At 46.1% G+C, this 23,210-nt stretch overlaps 1 protein-coding gene across 2 annotated transcripts in view; it reads right to left on the reverse strand.

Annotated features, from left to right (window-relative positions):
- Positions 1-1,127: 1,127 nt before the first annotated feature.
- The window catches only part of GAB3 (GRB2 associated binding protein 3), a 68,709-nt gene continuing 46,626 nt past the window's right edge, over positions 1,128-23,210 (reverse strand). Inside the window, exons 2-10 of one of the 2 annotated variants that reach the window (XM_069867471.1) lie at positions 22,409-22,712; positions 15,812-16,028; positions 14,870-15,348; positions 12,288-12,343; positions 10,914-11,169; positions 9,682-9,763; positions 7,914-8,016; positions 6,566-6,679; positions 1,128-5,281 (exon numbers count right to left, since the gene is read on the reverse strand). In XM_069867471.1, the coding sequence (XP_069723572.1) occupies positions 5,165-5,281; positions 6,566-6,679; positions 7,914-8,016; positions 9,682-9,763; positions 10,914-11,169; positions 12,288-12,343; positions 14,870-15,348; positions 15,812-16,028; positions 22,409-22,712 (1,728 nt within the window). In that variant the 3' untranslated portion in view covers positions 1,128-5,164. The remainder of the gene's footprint in view (positions 5,282-6,565; positions 6,680-7,913; positions 8,017-9,681; positions 9,764-10,913; positions 11,170-12,287; positions 12,344-14,869; positions 15,349-15,811; positions 16,029-22,408; positions 22,713-23,210) is intronic. The other variant, XM_069867470.1, reaches the window with a different exon arrangement.

Raw genomic sequence — 23,210 nt, forward strand, 5'->3', positions numbered from 1 at the left:
TCTATGGCAAACCTTTCTGCTCCCCGTGGAGGGGAGATGCCAGGCCACTGCGGCAGGGGTGGCGGTGGCTTTGGCACAGCGTGCTTCCCTACGAGGGTTTGGGAGATGGTACAGGAGGAGGAGGTCACTTTTGTGGGGATACTCCCTGCTCAAATTGCCATTCTCATCCCCGCTGGAGAGAGGACACAGAAGCCACCCATGAACAGGTAGTCAGACCTTATCTGACCTTTTATTTGTTCGACCTGCCCTCCCTGTAAGACCAAACACAACATGTCATGCAGTTCCCTCATATCAAGCCCCCAGGCGCAGGCTTATCTAAATCACACGTGTGTCTGTGCTTCTCCAGTCCTGCGGCCAAGTTTGTGTCAGTGGCTCCCTAAACAGCACCAGTCCCTCGATTCACTCTAGTGGGTGTCCAGCCAGGGTAACGAAGCACGCGGATCCAGAAGTGATACTTGCCTGAAGCAATAAATAAACTACTTCCCAAACTACCTTGCCTGTTAGCAGCTAGGCTGGCTCAGCTCTGCTCCCATAGACTGCCTTGCTTTGTCTTCAAAGCCCCGAGCTGTGCGTGTTGAAAGGATCCCACGTCCCCAGCTCGCTGTGGGGAAAATTACATGTGGAAATTACGTTAACAGCAACTACGCTCTTCAGCACAGAGCAATTAAAGGATCAGGTTAAATAACAACTAGTCTTTGTATCCAAGCCCAGAGCATATGCTGAACAAATTTGTGCTTGTGGCTTACGTCTTTGGTCAATAAGCACAATCCCTTTGCTCTCCTTGGCTACGGCAGCAGCAGGGGCAGGAGCTGAGGATGGGGAAGCTGCAGCTCATCCGGGGCCCCAGGAGGGTTACAGACACGAGCCCAGGTCACAGCTTCATTGTTCTTTGTTTCTCAGATCACTCACAAATAATCTTCCTAGTGCACAGGTGTGTGAAATTTGTTTGCAAGTTTGCTTGAGTTTGCATCCAAATAGTTTATAGGAACAAGTTGCAGCCTGGTGAGAGATCTAAAAAATGGACAAAGATACTAAATGAAGTAGTTTCCCCATGAGCACCTTCGCTTATCAAAATAATTAAAGACCACATCTACATTTTATATTAATTTATTAGAAAAAAGATACAGTTTAATGTGCAAATATATACAACAAACATTACAATGATGCATCGGGAAGGCGAGCCCCTTCCCTCCTTCAATGACTTACTCCTTTGCAACAGAGATGACTGTTTAATGCTTCCCCACAGATTTACAAATACAAAAAATGTATAATGCTTCATTCGCACAAGACAAAAGTTTATTTTTATTTGAACAAAAAATATTCTGGCTTTGACATGGCAAAAGTCTGCTATTTTGGTGGCTTTTTTTATTATTTTAAACCTGAGCGAGTTCTGCGGAACAGGGGAACAAAGGAAAGGCATTGCCCTGTGCTTCATTCTCATCACAGCATCTGATGGTCTTTGAATTACTAAACCACTGAATCCCTTCAAGTGAATGCAACCCCAAAATCCACACCTATGATGTAATTAGCGACATGGAAGAGAGCGGGTGCTACCGTTGGCAAAAGTGAGCTGGTGGAGAACACCTGGCTTCATCCAGCTACTCCGCCGAGCAACATTTCCAATTAAGCAAAAACTATTCTGCTCATTTAGTGCTCCTCTCCATTTTAAATGAGAAACCCCAGCGGCGCTGAGAAGGCACTACAAGTCCTGAGCCAGGCAATGCCAGCTCCCCAAGGAGTCAAAAGTTTCCTAAGGGAACACTGGCCTCCCCCTGCTCATTTAGGTGCAGAGCCTCTCTCTGCACCAGCTCTCATAATGCTTTTTAAAGAAACACATACAAATAACAACATAACAGGCCAACAGCAAAAAGCAGACACTACCAGTGCTAACCCAGGGCTCTCGCCTGGGCAATGTTTTTAGAGATGACACTGTCAAAAGCTGACTCAGTTTCAGGTACTTTCACAGATTTTCATTCCTCTGACTACAGGATCAGTATTTAATAACAGGCTTACTTAACCAGTGGCTCCTTTGAGCTCGGTAACATCCCTCCTCTCCCACCAGAAGGATCTGTGGGTGCTGGCCCCAGGCTGCCACAGTTGGCACAGCAGTCGTGTACCACAGTGGTTCACACGAAGATCCTTAATGATGGGGTGGCCACAGCAGATTTGGCCTTTCCCATCCTCCTCCTCTTTACGCTATTTGGAGTACTGGGGAATTTGACTAAAAAAAAAAAAGAAAAAAAGCCTTGTGGGAGGACTGTTCTGCTTTTAAGTTGATTTTTTTTTTGTAGTTTTTTAAATTGTTCCTATTTCATATGTTGTGTTTATGCAAGAATATATGTAATGGACCCTGGAACAGCAGGTAAAAACAGACCTTAAATGAAAAATCTGAATATATCTCCAAACTTAACTTTTATTTTAAAAGTTCAAAATCAAACCTTTTTTGATCAAGGCAAGTATTTGATCAAAATAAGAGAATGGTGGGGGCAAGCAGGGCACATGTGGAAGCTGAAAGGGGGCCATTCTCATCTAAGGAGAGGCCCCACCAATCTATATGGTTATGTCCTTTTAGGGGAAAAACACCAAAAGAGCTCTTTCTCCTAAACTTCTGAATGATCTCTTAGCCAGGTTGGTCAAAGTTTAAATACTTTTACAATAAACTAGAGTATGAAGCGAGTCAGTTGTCTCCAATAACCTGTTTTGGGGTTTTTTTCCACTTCAGAAGATCTGACAACACGAAAAGAAACACTCCAGTCAAACACGAGCTAATTTGTGAGCTATTGCAATCTGCATTGGAGGCTGCCATGCCATCACTCTGCAATCTGGGATCTGCAGTCACGTAGCATAATTGTACCTGTCCTTCGTGGATGCCTTCTGTCCCTATGATAATAAACATCCTAGCTGGTCTTTTAATTCTTTCAGTACTGCAGCATACACCAAAAGCTTTCAGTGACATATATTATTTGTGAAGCTTGAAAGAAAGGCAATTTTTTTGAGCAGAAAGGCAAACGTCTCTGTACCCATGGCCCTTCTTTGCTTGCCTCTCTCTAATGGCTCTGAGGAGGCACAGCTCTCCACCACGTCTCCCCAAACCCACTTCCCCTGTAGCAACACCACACCCGGGGCACGGTTGCTCAGAGCTCCCCTACGTCAGCTCTAGAACAAAACAACTGGGTTTTAACAAACTAAATTTCGGACCAGACAGACAAGATTTATACGGAAAAGTCTGATTTCTTTTCAAAACTTTTAAGAACATGAACTTCCATTTTAGAGCTTTGATGAGAGGGTGGGGGGAGCAGAGTAGGAGGAAACAGCAAGGAACAAACTCTCTGACCCTAAACCCCCAGTTTTCCAAGCAGCTCTAGTCCAGAACACTCATGCCCACAGGCCTGGGTACCCAGATTGCCCCAGAGTCAATAAAGGCGCTGGTGAACCTCATTGTTCTCACAGGGTAAGCTAATAAGAGCCTGGTCATCATTGATCCCCAGCTTTGTGTTTGCTCTAAAGAAGCAGCGAGACTTGCAAGCACTTCAGCTCTCTTGAGGTAGGAGAAAAATGGTGTTTCTGTTAGCTACGCTGCCTCTCCCAGCAGGACGTGCGACTCAGCCGCATCTCTCAGCCTCCCAGAGTGCCCCAATGGCTGAAGCAGAATGGGTGAGTGGAGGACAGTAAATAGAAGCCTTGAAATGCCAGTGGTTTCTGCAGTGACATTTCCACAACCTCTGTTTGGTAAATCAGCATATTTGGGATGTCAGATTACAGTAGTACAATGTGGTGGCAACAGGCACATGAAGGGAGGCCAGTGGCTTGGCACTGTCAAAGAGGAAATCTTTCATAAGGGTCCTACTGTCTGTCCTTGCTGGCAGGACTAGACGTCTGTCTTATGGCTAGTGGGACTTACCTGCAGGAGCAAAGCCAGCAAGATCAAATCCAGTGCGGGTCACTCGGTGGTGCTGCATACTTCCACAATTCAAGTGGCTGTGTGCCACCTTAAAATAAAGATTGCAGCCAAGCTTTTAAAGTTAAATATGATATAAACTATACACATATGTGATCCTGAGATAGTGCCTGTAACAAGTCCCAAGGTAGATAAGCTTCCTGAACCCAGAGGTCCTCATGCTGTGCAAGCGCATTGTTGTTTTATTTTGGCAGGCCTGCTGGCCTCTCTCGGAGCACGCGGCACTTCCTAATTCTCTTGGTTTTGGGAGGTGGGTCGAGTGAAACAATCAGTTTGATGACTGCCACCAGCAATTCCAATGACGTTTCTTCTGCAGTTCAGATGAAAGCATTCTTGATCCTTTGCCAGTTCTCCCAAGACTTGCAGAAACAGGCCCACAGCTTCCCTTTCTATTTTTTGGCCAGCCAAGAGTTGTGGGCCTGCAGCCTCCTGCTCGAGGAGCAGCTGTGCTGTGCCAAAGATACTCCTCAAGATACAGGAGAAAACATCAGTAGGAATCAGACAGAAAGGCGACAAGTGCGAGCCACAACAGAGGAAAGAATCTTAATATGATGACCGTCGTTCAGAGGGTCAAAACCCACGTGTTCCAGTCCCAACAGTACATAGTCCTGTCTGGAGTTTCTGACAGCATCAGCTCAGACTCAGACCTTTTAAATCCAGGGGAAAAATATTTTCCAAAATTCTCTTTGCTTAAGCACTACATATTCAAAAAGTTCTGTTTATTTTTTCAGTATTTTAGCCCTTAGTTGATTAGTCACCAATACCTGTCAGATGCCCGCGGCCATAAAAGCACTCCGCGCACCTGCAGTATTTGTAGAAATAGCAAAAAATAGCTTTAGCAACTAGGAATTATGCAACAGAGGGAGACGGCAGGACTAACTAGATTAATGCAACATGTAGTGGATTTGTTAACATGAAGTGCATGACTTGTCACAGAATCATGCCAGAAATTGGTACCACGTAGCTTACTGGTAAGGGCAGTAAAAGGGGCAATGCATTACTTCAATCATCGGTGAACCACTCGCTCATTCAACATACTATCTCCAGCTGAAATCAAAGGTTCCCATTAAAAATGCCATTCTTCTACAGACTGCAAGCATCTTGCAACTCTCTCTGCCTTCGAGCTCTACTGTCATAGCTGCTTCATTAACATTGTGGTTCCAGTGCAAAAAAAAAAAAAATCCTCTGGATCCAAATCTTCTTCCTTTAGACTTTTGATTGTCTCTCATCTGTCCATTCCTGCTTAGTGTTCTGTAAAGCTTGAGTCTTCTGCTCATCTACCTGGACATAGTCCACTCTCTGCTCCTCAGAGAGAAAAGGTTTCTGTGGGAAAGAGAGGAAAAAAACAACATATTAATTTTAGGATTGAAAAGGGATGCTAATGAAACTTGGCTTCATTTTCTGTTTTCTCTTTCCCTTGTTCCTTGATTGCTTCATTTCACCTTGAAGCTCACAGTGACATCAGCTGACAACAGCATTGCTTTACAGCTCGCTTTAGTTATAATTATCCATCTGTCACCCTGTCACTCAGCCCAGCACAGGGAGTGAGTGAAACGTGCTGTTCTGGCTGTTTTCATGCAGATAATCATTCTCGTCTCATTCAAGTGATCCTGCTGCAGGCATAGCCTAACTGCATTTTAACTCCAGGAAGGGTTTAAATAAGAAAGCTTAGGACTCTCGAGACTTCTGCATCCAGGAGTATTAGCTGATGGGCAAAATGATTTGCTCTCTACAACTACCTGAAAGGAGGATGTGGAGAAGAGGGAGCTGGGCTTTTCTCCCAAGTGACAGGGGACAGGACAAGAGGGAATGGCCTCAAGCTCCGCCAGGGGAGGTTCAGGCTGGACATTAGGAAAAAAACTTTCACAGAAAGGGTCATTGGGCACTGGCAGAGGCTGCCCAGGGAGGGGGTTGAGTCACCTTCCCTGGAGGGGTTTAAAAGACGGGTGGACAAGGTGCTGAGGGACATGGTTTAGTATTTGATAGGAATGGTTGGACTCGATGATCCAGTGGGTCTTTTCCAACGTGGTGATTCTAGGATTCTATTCCATGATTCTGTGATACACAGGACAAAATGACCCAAACCACCAACAGTTCATTGCTTTGCAGTGATGCCTACCCACCACCCCAGGTAAGGTAACTGAAATGGTTTTAGTGATGCAACAGTAAAGATGTACATTTTGCCATATACAGTTTTACCCTGTGAATTTATCATGGGCTGTAAACTTGTTACTGCAAAGAGACTTGGGGGGAAGCTAGTAGAAAAGGTTTTGTGGAGACTTGATGAAAATAGAAGAGCATGCAGAGATCCTGCAAACACCAACAAGCTTGCCCACAAGCCCTCATGGCTGCACATCCCAGTGCAGCTCCATGCTCTCTGCTGGGTGTTAACAGAATCCCTATGAGTCACGCTAAGGACACCTTGTCATCACCCTGGTAAGACTTTTATTATATTAATCTTGAGCCTGCCACAAATGCAGTCAGCTGGAAACACGGCTGGCTTCATCATGACACTTTGGGCACCTAGCACAGTGTGACTCTTGGTCTTGTTTTCCTCCCAGCAGACAAAAAGACAGGAGGCTGTGGGGTTTTTCAGATGACTCATACCTTCTGTACAGGGGATGGGGAAGCAGAATTAAAATCCAATGCTAAGTAATCAAGGTTAGATTTCCTTGTCCATGGAAAAGCACCACTGTATGGAGATGTTGCCTGTCTGTGTTCCTGTTAAGAAAGAAGAGACACTTTTAATGCCCTTAAAACATGATCCTAAAAGGAATCAGGACTACAACTGTGAGGTAGGAAACTTGTCTGGTAGAACACAAGTGAGGAGGGTCAGCACCCACATAATTTTCTATGCCAAGGGTTCATTTGGTGACTAATCACAGGGTAACACTGATTAATTGCAGGATGGCATAGAGAGACTGTGGGAGCCTTTTCCTCACAGTAATTACGGCAAAACAAGCAAATCGGGCTGATTTTCATTCACTGCTGCCAGGAAGAACTTGTGCCCAGCTTCTTAACTCTAGCTCTCAGAAGGCTCAGATTTGCAGAGGTGCCCTCTCAACCATCATTGACCTATGAAGCTGAAGAAGTGGTGATAAATCTGCTCAAATCTAGCAGCTGAAAATCAGTCTCAGGAAAATCACAATGACAACAAATGGATGGAAGGTTTTATTTGACTAGAACAATCAGATGGGGAGTAGTTACTACTGGAACTGCCATCCTGAGCAGATTTTGATTTAGTAGAGGTGTGGGTTAAAATCTGGACTATGGTACATAGAAATCGTGGTCAGTTTTGCAATATATTTCTATATACATTGCTGTTGGGCCTTGGCTATGGAGACAAATCTGTAGACATTGTCTCAGATCAAGGAATTTGAGATCCCTTTCCACCTAAAATTCAAAGGAAATAGAGATTCTGATCTTTTCCAAGATAGGGCTAGAGTGAATGAAGAAAAGCCACCACAAAGCCAGATGTTCTTCTTTCATGGGATGGGAAGTGGGGTTAGTGCCACAGCCAAAGCAGAAGCTTTAATGGGAGTTCTGTTTCTGCACAGTATTTAGTGTGTATCTTTAGGAAGTGCACTAACGGCTTTCTGTCATTTCCTAGAAGATTTTGCAGGGCACGCTTTTAAAAGGTGAAAAGATTTAATTTTCCTTTGCCTTAATGAGTTCTCATGTAAATATGGATGATCCCTGTGATCTCTTGGAACTGCTTAGCAACATTCGTGGGCGAACAGCTGAGTTCTGCAGAGCAGAAGAAGGGCTTCCCTTATCTCTCTGTAAATTGGTCCCAGTGTCTTTGGTTTAAAACCGTTCCATCATTTTTTTAAAAAACAGAAGGCAAAGGACAAACCTACTCAACATTTTTTCTTAGAAAACAAACTTCTGCATTCTCCATCAGTGTGACAGAGCAGGATAAAGCAAAGGATGGCTGTGTGAAAATGAAGATTACCATATGAATGTAACTTTCTTCCTCTTCTCCGGAAACTGAATTGGCAAATATTCTTGCTGAATTAATACCGTCTCTTTCTGGTGAGATAAAGCTCATTCGATTGCTATGAAGAAAAACACAGGAGAGGTTAAGGAAGCATCTTACAGATGCTCTGAAATGAAGCCAAAGCCTGACACAGCTCATATGGTGAATAAACTCACACTAATGCTGCAGCCTTTAAGGAGAGGATGTCCAAAACCACTCCTTAGTTCTAGAAAAATTGTGCTATATCGCCATGAGTGGTTTTGTTGATTTTTTTTTTCCCCTAGGATTTATGAAAAAGTTTGCCACCTCTGGTGTAACAGAAAGCATAAAACATTGGAGCAAGTCTCCAACAAGGGACACACAGACAGATATAATTCATCCACATAATACGTGCCAGTGGGGCAGGCAGTAAGTTGTGCGGGCACCCACGATTTGGAGGTGGATGTGAATTAATCAGCTGCCGGAGTTGCATGCAAAGGAACTTGTCTGGCTTTGAACACAGTGTAAACACATACTATCTATGCTATAGAGGTGGCTGTGACTCAGCCCTTGTACAAGGAAATCTCTTCCACTAACATAACTGTCAGAGGTATTATTGCAGGCTAGCGCAATGGGGTTAGTTATCAGAAAACTGGACGGCCACTTGGTGCAACATGAACAGTATAATTCCTTTTGCTTTATTAATTCCAGGCATACTTCTTTTTTAGTATTGTTAATGTAAAACATGCAAACTCCCTCCGAGCTTGTTATCCTTCAGGACTCTGCACTGTGTCAGCACTAATTAGCCACAGCGCTCTGGCAGGGAGGCTTGGGAGGCAGGCTACTGGGTTTCCCTAACAGGCAGCACGTGTCAGGCAGTGCCGAAGGACTTAACCAGCTTTGGACTGTGCAGCTGAGAGAGGGACCTGCAATTGAGAAGCTGCCCATCTCCTGTCCCTTTTGCCCTCCAAATGACTACCTGAGGTGGGGGAGTAGGAATGCCCCATCTGGCACTCACGCTAGCGAAAGACCACATTTTATGGAGTGCATGGGGTATGCAGAGGAAGTTGGTGAGAATTACTGGCTTTTGCGTGCATGCTTCACCACAGCTGGCTCTGTCAGCCTTTGCCCATAGCACCAAGAACCCCACAGCCAGCAGGCTGCAGTCTTCACCTGCTTGTGAGTTCCCTGAAGATGAGCCTTTCGCTGCCCTTGGAGCCCCACAGTATCATCTGTTCATACTACTGGGGCTTTGGGACCCAATGCATTTGTTTTACCTCACAAGTAATTTCCAGTGACAAAAGCTCAGACCAAAAGATCCAATCTGAATTGCTGCGTGGCAGTGTAGTAGTCTACACCCAGGCTACAAGTCAGGTAGAGTTTTAACTTATCTGGCTCTCATATGCTATATGAATTTTCAGTAACAAAAATGGATCCATTACATTGAAAAAGTAATTAAGGTATGTGAAGCCTTTAGCCATTGCAGCAACCACACACCACAGTGCAGACCAGCTCCAGTCTTTTCAAAAATAGACTGAGCATCACTGCGTGGTGTTGAACGCATTGAAACTGCCCATCATGAAAAGAAGTCTTGCTTTTTAGAGACAGCAAAAGCCTGGGGGATGCTGGAAGGAGCCCTGGGGAATTCTTGTTTGCGGACTTTGTCAGGAAACTGTTTCTTGTGGTATGTGATGCATTATTTTTAACTTCATTCCACAATGTTAATGCTTAAAAGATTGGAACAGCGGGTTTCTTGTTGACTTACTAAGGCACAGTCCACATCCTGGTCACGGCAGCATGCTCTCGGATTGTGGAGAGGTTTCTCAAGTCCAGAGGAGGTGGCCGTGCTGCAAGTAGATACAAAAAGAGCTACATTTCATTAGCTCTGCTATTGGTAGACTGCACTGTTGAGAAAAATGCAGTTTTATATTAACAGCAAGAAACTAACAGTATTTCACAGAACACAACTGATATAATGAAAACAGAAATCCATAACAAATGACCACTTCAGTCAGCACTGGAAAGAAAAGTCCCTCATTTGCCCTGCAATAACAAAATAAATACAATGGGCATAAGGACAGCAAATGCCCCATGTGCTTGTCTCAAATCTGCTCTGCATGTGCTGTGTTCAACAGGACAGGCCAGTTCAGCCTACAAGTCAAAACAGGTTTGGGGTTCTCTTCTAAACAAAAAGGTCCTATACATGGAGATCAAGATCCTTCCTCTCACTGGTCCTATGTACATTTTCCCCTCTGTTCTCGGAACCCTCTAAGAAAGAGCCTGAGCTTGCTTTGCTTCCTGGCAGTGGTCTAAATTTCTGTCCCCACATCACAGCAGCAGTTCCCAAACCAGTTTCTAAGTAGCCCCGTGGTTTTGCAGCCTGAAGAGTTTAATGTAGGCTAGGTTTATGCAATTTCTCCAAAGCAAATCTGATTTTTGTCCCTCGTATATCCTCTGGAAGTGCAACACAGATTTTGGAGATGCCATGAAAAGATGGAGTGGAAAATTACCACCAGAAAAAGCATCTGCAGGAAAATCCTAATTAAACCAAGACAGCTGCACCTAACAGAGGTTTAACCAACAGCCATACATCAAGGTTGAGTCTTTTGAGTGTTCGGATGTCCTGTTCCTGGAAGGTCAGGGAGCTGGTGAGCCAGCAGTACAAATACTTCAGAGCTGCAGGATGAGTCTGCTGTCTCTCCAAGGCTACACCCATTTGAATATTTGCAGTCAGAGTGGACCTGAAGCCATGCACCACGCTAGCACAGCCACCTGATCTTCAACTGCAAAAGTAGGCATGGACACTCTTCCTCTGCTTACCAAGGACCCTGCAGACATATCCTATGTTACAGTGCTATAAGCCACTTACACAGCAGTTGAATCCCTCTTCTAGAGCAGGAAGAACTTTAAAATGTGCCAACAACACTATCAAAGGAAGTCACCCATGTCCTGGACCAGGACCACTGGTTGCCAATTGCACTTCAGGTTTGGGCTTACATTTCCTCCGAGGCTTGAGGTCTCGGTTCACTGGAGGGGGCTCCAAGTCTGAGGGAAGCTCAGGCAATGGGCTGGTGAGTTTTTCAGTGCTGACGACAGGGAAGGTAAATGTGGCTGAGCCAGGGCTCATGGGGATGTAGCCATCAGGTGAACAGTCCGAGCCAGGTGCAGAGGGAGAGGTGCTGGGGCGCATGGGCACGTAGCTGTCCTCAGGGCTATCCGAAGCAGTCGAGTAGAGTGGGGAGAACCGGCAGGGCTTCAGAAGCAAAGGAGGAAAAGAAAGAGGAATGGGTCAATATAAATGAATAGCCAACACCCTGCAAGCTGAGAGATGGTGTGATCTGGGTGCAGATCTGAGCCAAGCCCCAGGCCAGGAGAGTCCTGACATGACCTTTCCGAGAGGTGTAAGCTGGGAAGAAGACCGGAGACAAACACATGAGTTCAGATGCACATTCTGGCTTTGGAGAACTCCACTTCTGAACTTTGCAAGTCACTGCTGGAAACTAGGACTAAACTTATTGGTGACTTAAGTAGGTTAAATCCTCCACCTTCAGTGAGGCTGCACTTGCCTCTCCCAGCAGTAATTCTGACCTATACAAAGAAGGAGGGTCCTTCACAGAAAAAAATCTGAAAGGAGAACATCTGCTGAATTAGATTTTTGCAAATACAGAAGCTGAGAGAGCAGACGCACAAACCTACCAGTTGCTTCTGATAACTAAGAATAAACACTAGAAATTAATTTCATGCAGGTTAATGCTGGCTGAGTGACAAGCGGGACTGATTACAAACCTTGCAAGCTTTCAAAGGGGAGAAAAATTTAAGTTGCCCACCACAAGAGCTTACATAGAAGCAGCAAATCATCTCCCACATAGAAGAGTGTATCCAGCACTAGGTAGAAGACTGGTTATGTGATGGTGCTATGTTTAACCATGCCTGTCAAAGGCCGAGTCAGGAAGTTTTGGACTGACAGAGCCCTGAATCACAGGTGCTTTGTGAGCAGAGACTTTCCTGTGTCCTAAAGGGACTTATCCCTCAGGATCATGAAGAAAGATATAAGCAGTTTTCTCAGGTACTCTTGGTCAATAGCTTAATTCTCAAGGCTACTGGTATCCTTTTTCACGACAGACCTGGCTTCACCTGCTTTAAAAGCAGGATGCTCAGTGTTGTGGCCTCCCCCTCTCACCTCTCTCAGAGGCTCCCTGAAGCTGAGAAACAGCAGCACAGAAGCCACCCCAAAGCCATGTCTTTCTTCCACTTTTTTATTCTTCTGCTGAACACAAGAGAGGAATGATTGAATATCAGGATGTGAAATGATTCACTTTCTGAAGTTTCTCATATGCCAGTGTTTTACGTTTATGCAAGCAGAGTACTTACCAAATTCAAGCTAAGCCTCTTATCCCGACTTCTTAAGGAACTGCCTTCCATGTCTGCTGCAAGGAAAAAAAGTGATTAAAAATGTGATAAAGCAGTGCAACCTCATGGAGATAATTCTGGAGCAAAACATATGGCTCTAAAATAATTCAAGCTTTATAAAGATCCCATAACTCCTAGTATTTAACCTAAATGAGGAAATCTAATGACACTTAAGACCAGAACCAGCTTGGTTGCATTTCAGGCATGATTACATCTATTTTAAGTATGATGAAACCAGGGAATATGTTCATGTATAATCCAGCTGTAACTTTTACTTCCTGTAACGCAAGCAGCTGGGGAGAAAGACTGGTGTGGAGAGCAAGCGACCAAGCAAGAATTTAAACACAACTCCTGCTATACTCCCGCTCTGTTTCCCCTTCTGGCAAATTGTGGAAATTATGTAGAAAGGTACTGTAGGGAATATTAATTTGTTATTGTCTGGAAAATTATTTAGGAGCCTTATATGTAAGGTGCCAGGGAAACACACGTTTTTGTACAGAGGGTGCATTGGGGAACTTAATGGTAGGAGAGAAATTCTTATCTTTGTCATCGAGGAATACTGATGTGGTAGAAGTGGCTCAAGCTGATGGGGAACAGACAGACAGAGAAAACATCACCTGTCAGTGTCCCCTTGTGCAGACTGGCATCTATCTTGGTGTAGGTCAACTTTATTTTTGAAGCAGAAGGCAAAACTCCTGAAATTCAGTGTTCAATGCACAGAAGATCAGCAGGGAGAGATGCTTAAAACTGCCATCCTTTTCTGCAATTTTTTTTTTCTGTGCAGAAAAGGGCTTTTCTGTGGGAATGCCTTTTAGCCCTCCAACCATTCTAATCCTGTCCCTGCTCTTGTGGTGAGGATGTCAGTACTGCACTGCAACTGAGGGTCTTTGTGGTGGTAAAGCATAAAAGGCTGAATTGCTAAACAAGAACAAAGCAACACTGTTAGTGCAGATATACATTAGATAGAGTGGCTGTCCTGGGACAGCTACAGCTATTATTTTGGCAGACACAGCCAGACACAACGCTCTGGCAGATGCCAAGATACAGGTGCCTTACACACGTACATCTCACTCCCTTTCACAGCACTGCAACCATATGCTGCCTTTGCACTTAATTGGGTTAATCACATCTGTTCAGCTTTTACAGATTGCCAGGAGCAAAAAATGAAGTAAATAACTTGAGTAGGCTCACTCTGGGTGCTGGTGAGGAACAGCTGCTTTCTCCCTATTTCTTTTTCCAATTTTTCTTACTAAACACATTTCAATTCAAAGTTTAACCTTTCAAATAGCTTCAGCTGCACTTAGGGTAAGAAAAAATAGCAGCACTTATTAAGTCATTGCTGCCCCCTGTCAGGCAGAGATAACCTTGCAGCACGGTAGCAGAACATGACACTTGGCCACTTAATCCTCTTAAAAACATTTTGGCATAAAATTGAGTTGGAGGAAGATGAGCTGTCTCTGGCGCACTGGCAGCATTGGAGCAGCACACATGCAGAAGCAAGAGCAGCACCTTTCAGGGAGCAACAAAACACAACTGATAATTAAGAACACCAATTGCACTGATGGGTGTTTCTCCAGAAACCTTCCAAGAATTGTTTGTACACTGATAAACAAGCTGGACAGAGCTCTCCTTGCTTTAGCTTCAGAGAAATAAGAGCCCAAACACTGGTTGGTCTTTCGAACTACAAGAGTCTAAAGGATGCTTAAAAATCTACATTTTCTTCCCCATAAAAAATGAGACATCACTGCAAAATACTTGAGAATTTCCAGCCAGGTATTCCAGCTGCTGTTCTACGGCTCCACAAAATAAAACTCAAGGTGTTTTTGACACCTTGATGTCCTAAGGTTTTGACTGTTATTTTTGTTTGTGATTATGGTGTTTCAAAGACAATTGGAAAAGCCACCTCAACTCAGAGCAGAACTTGCTTTGCAGCTGAGCCTTGCTCTGCAGCAGCTTTTCAGGCTACCCTGGCTGAAGAGCAAGGACAAAGTGGGATTTACTCAAGGACACGCAGAGTCCCTGGTTCAACTGGGATTACATGGCATCCCCAGCGTCTCCCTGGCTTCCTGTTCTTTACTTTAAGCTGTGAGACACGCTGCTGTTATGGCAGGGGCTGGAGGTAGCAAAGCAGCACAGCTGTAAAGGCATTTCCCATGTGCAAGCCCACCTGCATAAATAGAGAATTTCACATTGCCCAATTCAGTGCATGGATTTTCATTTTTTGATTTTCTACCTCTTTCTTTTTCTGGAGAAGAAGGGGGCATGGAACACTAGCACGTCACAAGGCACCTTGAAAGGATCACAGCCGAATTGCTGGTGATGTGTATGCATTGAGGTGCGTTTACAGAGCAGGGGCTGAATGTCAGGGATAGGTCTGAATCCTGTTTGCTAACTAATTAGAAGCAAGCATTTCAGGTTGTTTTGGGTAGGGTATGATCTCACAGGGGAGAGGCACAAATGGAGGTGGGCAACTGCTCCGCACTTGTGGGCAGTTCCATCCCTCACACCAGTCCTGCTTTGCTGGTTCTCAGAAACACACCTACCTCTCCAGTTCCTCACGTTGTCTAAGCTGGACAAGGAGATCCTCCTGGGCACCAGAGCAACCTGAGCCCGGCAGATCCCTGCGTGCCCATTCTGGAGGGCCCCGCTGCCCACCTCGTCCCCTCTTCTGTCTGAGAAGTGGGTTGGCTTGGGTGGCCGCGGTGGAGGCGTGTTGGATAGGATGTCCAGCTGGGTTACGCCATAGGGCAGTGCATTTTGGTTCTTGTCAATCTGAAAAGTTGGTGTCAGTGGCGTCCCAAGCCGTGGAGAAGAGGAGGAAAAGTCACTGGGTGGCCCACTAATGTCTATGTTCCTGGACACAGTAGTGGGATTTGCCAGCAGGGTCCCATCCTGGTGCACAGTGCCAGCGCTGGATGGCTGTACAAGGTACAAGGAGGACTGCGACTGCAAGGAGTCAACAAAAACATCGTCCGATGATGTTTGCTCCAGAGATCTGTCTGAATTTGACCAGCTGTCACACCTGCACAGAGACAGAGATCAGGACCTGTGTTTTCCTTTTCTTCTAGTTGTAACTGAACAAGCAATACAGCAAAAACACCAAAACAACCTCACAGTTTGGGACAAAAACTGTTCCTTCCCTGTGGCTGTGAAAGGTTCTCCCTGAGCTGGGCTAGGGGATGGGGCATTTTGTGGACCACCATAGGCAATGATAGGCAGAAAGTGCATCTGGAGGGAGGCCATATATGAGGTCCCCAAGCCACTCACCCTAAAAAGTGATAGGACCAACATACAATGTTTGGTTGCTAATCTGCACTATGAAAATCCCCTTGTAAATTGGATTATGCTGATGGTCCCCTCTTGTGCTCAGGAGCATACTTTGAGTGATAGGGCTCAAGGACCAGTTTGCTCCAGTTTCCCAGGGGCAGACAGAGTGGGGCAGGCAGATGCTCCAGCCCGAAGCATCTGGCAGACCCCAGACCTACCTGTTGTGGCTGAGCTTGCCCGACTCGCAGTTGGAGAGGAAGAGGTAGTCAGGGAGGAAGACCGACTCCGACTCGCTGGGGGTCTCCTCTGCAGCAGACACGTCAGCAGCAGCGTGGTCAACCGAGAAGGAGGGATCAGCTATTCGGGAGGCGTGGGTGGAAGCAGCCGGTGATGGCTGTGGGGATGAGGTCGTGTGAGACAGGCTCTCCACCGAACCTGCAATGGGAATGGATGAGTCTGGCTGAGGGATTGCTCTGACTCACCTCGCCCACTGCCTCTCCTGGCCATCGCCACTTGGCTTTGCTAGCAGGGATGTTTTACACCAGAGCAGCAGTGGATCAAGGCAAAAACTGATTCTGGGTACAGGAGAGACAAATTTTGCAGCAATTCTCCCTGTCCAGGCTGGGCAAGGCAGCTGCCCAGTCCAGGGCTGCAGGGGGTACAGACAACCCTGGCTCTGGGGTGCCCCACTGAGACAGTACTGGAGACAACCTATGCTGAGGAAAGCACGGAGGCAGTGCAATCAGTACTATCAAGATTTTTTTTTAGGACTTTTAGTTCATTGTTACTATCCAACACTCCAAATCAATGGTGATAAAGAAAGGGGTTGTTGTCTTCCCACTTTCTAGGTCCCAATGGACAAAACTGAACTTCGTGGCTCATGGAGCAGCCAAATTTGATGCACCTCTGAACTTGTCTCCAAGCTCTCCCTGCACAGGCAGCCTTGGAGTGTGAAGGGCCTGGGGAAGCGTCTTGATAGAGCAACTCTCCAAAGGCATCTGCTCCTGGCAGCAGGCTCAGACAGCAACACAAGCCCTCAATTAGAAACTATAATATTTTTCTAATGAAGTTTCAGGTTGCCACATGGCATTTCCCTCACCAGGGCTGTGCGGAGATCAGTCGCTATTCACTGGGAACCCCAGCTGTCCCCGACACCTGCAGGGCTCAGCAGTGGGTACTCATCTCTCTGGCTGAAGCGTAGACACCACCTGAGTCACAGCCACAAACCCTTCCTCAAAATAAAAGATTCCGCAGCAGAAACAAGCACAAGAAACCAGCTACTGCTGATAAAACCAAACCAAGCATAAACACACCTTCAAAGCATAGCAGGAAGGCAGATTTCTCTAATGCCGATATCCAGAATTTGCTGGAAATGCTGGTAGTTAGCCCTAGATGATCTGCATGCATGCTGTGGGCCAGATCCTGCACAGTGTGGTCAGGTCCTGAGATCCTCCAGCAGGTTCTATCTACTTCTCAGCTCAACACAGCAAGAAGCCTTGGCACTGCACTAGGTTGTTGTAGTCACTTCTCAACCCTGGGAGGTGCTAGGTATACGTGCAAGCAGGCGAGGAGGGATGAGAGGGCTGCCAAGACTTGGGTGGTTAGACAGCAACGTCACTGAACACAAACAAAACCCTCCAGTGACCCAGACTTCCACACCAGCCACAGCAGGCTTCACCCTGTCCTCTTTCTGATCTCAGTCAGAAGAATAGTAAAACAAATGATTTTTTTCTCTCTACACTATCCTACAGCTGATCCCTTTAGGTTGGGATGGGAGCCACCTCTTTCCATCCCATCTATCAGTACTGACTCACTGCTGCTTCCTCCTGTTGGCTTTGGAGGGTCTGGTGCTGTGCTGTGGAGGACCCCAGGTTGGCAAATCACATAAGGATGTGCTTAAATTCAAGCTTATGCAACACATCTGCCTAATTTTGAGCAAGTGTTTAAAGCAGCGGGATTTCAGCAGTGAGCATCTGGAAGGAATGGCTTTTACAGGGTTTCCCATTTGCAAAGCAAAGCTGAGGGCTGCAGCCTTCCTATCTGAAAAATAACTTCTCTTGTTCATTGTGCTGGTTCAGACAGTAACTCTGCTTTCAAACCATGATCTTGCAAGCTGGGGATGATCAAATACGTACCAAGCTAACTCCATAGGGATCTCAGAAAAGCATGTTCACATGGCCATCTGACCACACGTTTGTTTTCTTTTTTCAAAAAAAAGAAACAACTAAAACCCACCACAATGCATAAGAAAGAGAAATTAATGACATTCTGGATTATTGACACAGAGAACAAACAGGCCTGAACTCCATCTGGTACTTGCAGGGTTTAGCATGGATTATCCCATCAGGAAAGACTGAGAGCTGCACACCACATGGCGACCGTTGTGAGCAGGAGGGAGGGATAGGGACAGAGCAGCCCAGCCCTTTTCTAACCTTCAGGGGCTCAGGGACCTGAAGCCAGCTCCTAACAGCTCAGCCCTGCCCCTGCCAGCTCTGCTGGTAACTGAATCAGCCTGCAGTGAAGTTGTACCGCAGCAGCAACTGGCTAGAATAAATTATGCATGGCCATTTCCAACAGTGAGAAGGCGGAGAATAGGTTTGGTGCCTGCCCTCTCCTTTGCCTGAGAGGCAGCAGGCAGCTTTGGCTGCCAAAATAACTTCTTGGGTGAGTACTAACCCTAAAAAAGTCTGCCCTGCATTGACGGGGAAAGTCATCGCGGAGCATCCTCTGTGGTGACGTTCCCTGTCAATACAGGATCATTGCTTGGAGACTCAGGAGTCTTCTCCCCCGTGCTACAGACCCCAGCCCCCTCCCCCAAAATTGTTGCAGTGCAAGAGCAGTGCAGGGACACAGTGAACAGGCGGTCCTGCTCACGGCAACCCCCCCACGAGGCTGCGTGGCCATAACAAGGAGGTAGAAATGCCACCCACAGCTCCTGGCCGAGGGCCAGAGCTTGACATTAAAGAGCAACCTTGAGCCCATGCAGCCAAGAAGGGATTTCCTCCTGCTGAGAGGAGAGTGAGGAGGGAGTAGCCTAGTGCCTGTCCTCCAGCATGGGCTGGGAAGAGCCGTCACAGCTCCCCTGAACTCCTGTGAAAGGGCCAGGTGCTGCCGTAAGCAAGACTGCCAGCATGCTGCTTGCCCAGCTTTATGTGGGAACAGAGTCGGGAAATAAAGCGAAGATGCTCAGGAGAAAGAGTCTGTGCAAGGAGAACACGATCCCCCCAAGCAGCCCCTCAGCGTGGTGCTCCTGGCTCCCCCTGCTCCCCACACACTGCCCTGGCCAAGGGACATAGTCTGCAGTGTGGCTGCAGCAAGATCCTGGGGAATCAAACCATTCCCATTAGCAAAAAAAAAACCAAACCAAAATAGGAGAGACATTTAAGGAGGCAAAGAAACCATCAAAGGAGCAAGGAGAAAGGGAGAAGGCCCAGCAATGGGCAAAGACAGGTGTGAACAACAGAGAGTCCAGAGGGGAGGGAGAGGCAGAGGAGCAGAAATGCTCTAATCCAACTGCCAGCAAGCAAGAGGAATCCAAGGGTAACCTGTCACTTATGGTGACCCTGCCAAAATCCTGGTCCATGCACTCTGCAGAAAGGGCACCAGTGAGAGGCCATCCCCAGGGACACCAGGCTCTGCTGTGGTCCTGGGTGCTGTGGGAGGGAGTAGAGCAACAGGGGAGTGATGGACATCAGCAGGGACCTGCCAGTAAGGGCTGCATCTGCATGGAGCAAGGCGTTCACATGGGATGTATAACCAGGAGCCTGTGGAAGAAGTGAAGTGGAAGCTGCCTGCCTGAGGCATGGCCTGGGGGAGTATTCAATACACAGCTACAATCTTTAAAAGTAAATCTTCCTAATGAAAATGGTTGAACAACTTTCACAGCAGTTTCTCCAATGAAAAGCTGCTATACTGCACTGTGTCAATTAGTCATGGTTTCAGCTTGCATGTGGGATAAAGTGTGCCTATGATGTTCCACAACCACCTCATCGCATCCCCTCCCCTAGCCAGCCGCGTGGCCCAAGCCTCCTCTAGATCCTGTCTGTGGCCAGGGGTCCTTTGGGGTTGGGGAAAGACTGCTCCATTGGGAGCCTTCACCAAAGATGGAGCAAGTCTTTACACAAAAGCGATAGGAAAACAGTCAGTGAAGCCCCTTCTCTCCTCCAACTGACTCCCCTGGAGATGCCAGCTCCTCTGTTACTTTAAGCACAGCCAGCGGCTGTTTCTTGTGGCAGTCAAGTGCCATAGCACAATGGTTGCTGCTGGTGAGTCCTTCTCAACAGCCACCCTCCCAGGTGCTTCCTGACATCTGCCTGGAGCTTGCACTTCACCTCTGCCTCTCAGCCATCCCTTCTCTTGTTGACTAAAATCTGTCCTCACAGGGCCAGCTGCTGTTTTGCTAAGTTTGGCTGGTGTCTGGCTGCTTATATGTCAGATCGGAGGCTGCTGATGACTAGGACCTGGCTGTTGATGACTAGGACCTGGCTGTTGATGACTAGGACCTGGCTGTTCATCCAGCTCCTTTGCTACTGGAAGCATCTAACTGGGAGAAACAGGGTGGCATTTACAGCTGAGTCACTGTGTAAACCTGTGGCTGCACTTTCTGTGCATCAGGCAGAGAAAGCAGCAGATTTGGGTTTGGCCTCAAAGTCACAGCAAATTTTGAGAGATACAAGGATTAAGATTGATTGATTACACAATATAACATTGTCTTTGAGATCCATTTTAATACACAGAACAGCTTATTAAAGTCTTCTGCAATTTATGTGCCTTTCTTTTGATGATTCATTTCAGGGAGTATTATTTTTTTACTACAGTAGTTAAAAACACATATGGCATTTAATAGAGCTTTTCTCTTCTTATGTTAATTTTTAAGGGTAATTTTTTAAACCTACAGGCTCTTGGGGGATTTAGGTGCTTCCAAAAAGCTGAGGCAATTGGCAACTGTTCGAAATGTGACATGCAACCTGTAGAACCATGCAGATTTAAATCAGAAGACCTGAACATGCCCTGCAACTTGACTTGAATACACCCCAGATCTGATCTCACTGGCATAAACTGCAGGATAAATAGAAGATCTTATGAACTGTTTGCCATCAGAGACACAACAAGTGCATGCCTGGAAGCTTAGCTTACGTAGTCTGATAAAGGCTGTAAGTTCAGGTGCCAGACTTTATACCGAACCAAGACAATGCTCTGCACTGTTGAATTTCTTGGGGGCTAATATTGACCTTGAATGGAGTAGAAAGCTGGGATGCCAGCTTTCCCAGGGGCCGCACCAAGAGTTGTCCCTTCTTTTCCATCAGTGTTTGCACTGGCAATCTTTGCTGGGAGAAATACCACTGCGTTATACTCTAAGTATTGCCCGTGTGTAAGTCTTACAAGCAATGTGTAAGAGAACAGATGTTTCCCAGTACCAGTGCAACTACCCTGGGGACAGCCACTGCCTTAGCTCCTCTGCCACAAATCACATCTCCCTGTGTATATCCTCACAGTGCCAGCAGAAGGCTGCAGGCACATTTGATGGGCAAAACAGACTTACCTTCATTTCAGAGCAATTGGTAAAATCATATCTAAAAATAATACACCAGAAGTAGCAATGCAAGATCAACATCTCAGTGTCAACAAGGGCAAATAAGTATGAAGGAGGTTACTGAATAGCCCTAATTACATCCAAGCTCCAAATGGCTGTTGATTCCAATCCCTCAAAGCTACCAGCTCTGGTTTGCAAGCTGCATTCACAACTAGTTTGTACATAGCCGTTTGTTCAAGTCATGGTACGGCTATGTGGCTATTGCAGACACCCATAGCAGTCTGAGCGCATCATCACAGGGACCGTGGCAGCATAATATGCCTGGCCACACTAGGGTACTGCCAAACACATTACTGCCCTTGGGATGAGTCCCTCCATAACCGCCTTTTTCTGCTCTTGCACTGCCTTTTATCAGAGCACAGGACTTTGTTCTGACTCACTTCCTATGAAGCTCTCAAATTGCTGCTGTATCTGCCCCTTGGAAATGTCAAGGGAAAGACGGATTGCTGTTATCTGAGCCCGATTGTCTCATCTGAAAGGTAAGTTAATGATGATACAGGTCCTGACTTTAGTTACTGGCTACATCCATCTTGGAGTGGTTAATTCTTGGAGGCTTTCCAAGGAACGCACCCTACCGAGTATATACAGGTGTAGGTCCTGACAAAACAGGCTGACTTTATGCTTCACTGGCAGGACCATCTCTTAAGTCTAGACACATAATTCTAACACTTTCCTATCCTCTACCTTTTCTTTATTTTTCTTCTCATTAATAGACTAAGACAGCTCAGTATATTTGTCATTGATTTATGTATGTGCACATACACTCAAGACTGTGCAAATTCCACATCTAGCAAAGCCTGAGAAAATACAAGTTTTGCTGGACGCTTTCCTGAAACAGGTGTCTTACATCAAGCCAAACTAAATAAATACAGGACTCTTAATGAAATACATGGCCCCAGAAGATAACAGTCAGCTTTTCACATAACAGTGCCTTTTCTTATTAAGGACCTGCTGTTTATTCTAGCAGGAATTGCTTCATCAAAGTGACACCAAGTGGCCAGCTATTATTTCTACCCAGCAATAGTAAAATCCCCGATAACTTTCAGACAGGGATTTAGCAGCATCTCAGTGCTGTGTGGAGCTGTAGGAAACAAAATCCCACACCACCTGCCCAGCCCAACAAGTCAGTAAGGTCCAAGCTTTCTCCCACCTCACTGCCGTGGAGGAGCCCAGACACTGGTTGTCCTCCCAACCCCCAAGACAAGCACAAGCGTGATCCTACCTGTGCCATCTTCTAGATGCCCAAAGTTACAGATCTGGCTGATGTTGTGCACCCAGATCTGCATCTCCTCCTCAGTCTTGGCTACCAGGTAGAAGGTGCGGTAGGTGGTTCTCACAATAAAGACAAAGTTGTTCTGAAATTCCTTCTTGATGAAATTGGGCCCTGAATGCTTCAGCACTTCACACTCGTTGAGGTCGATGATCCGAATGGGCTTTTTGGCGTGGTTGTTCCTGTAGTACTCCAGCACATCTGGGTTCCCACTCATGCGGCCTCTGCGCAGCACAAACCATCGCTTCCGCCATGCCTGCAAAAGGCACAAACGTTTAGTTCCAACCACATAACGTATCCATCAGCCCACACACGCTTATTTTCTTCTAGGTTTTATTGTTGTTTTGATAAGCTGGCCAAACTGTAAGTTTGTTTTTCAGTACTTGCTATCAGTTTGCATTTGTAACAGGAAAAAATGCAGGTTGTCCCTTTGAAGGTCAAGAGGAGCAAAACTTCTCCCCTCTTCTTGCCCCCAGCCTGTCAGTGTGGTATAATCCCAATGATCTGATACTTCACCATCTCATGTATAGAACAGTTAACACCTTTTTCTTCATGAAATGAAAACATCTAGTACTGTACCCTGTGCTGCAGTACATCAGCTAATATCTGGCAACAAACACCTTTTGCCCACCAAAGCCAAGGGCTCCAGATGACCTGTGCAGATTCCCTCCTAAGGTTTTCAGTGCTAATAAAAAGCTGTTAATGAGTTGCCTACTACTTCCGAAATCCCTAAACAAACCTTAAGGGAGCTGTA

The sequence above is a fragment of the Phaenicophaeus curvirostris genome, chromosome 13 (assembly GCF_032191515.1).
Source record: "Phaenicophaeus curvirostris isolate KB17595 chromosome 13, BPBGC_Pcur_1.0, whole genome shotgun sequence".
Lineage (NCBI taxonomy): Eukaryota > Metazoa > Chordata > Aves > Cuculiformes > Cuculidae > Phaenicophaeus > Phaenicophaeus curvirostris.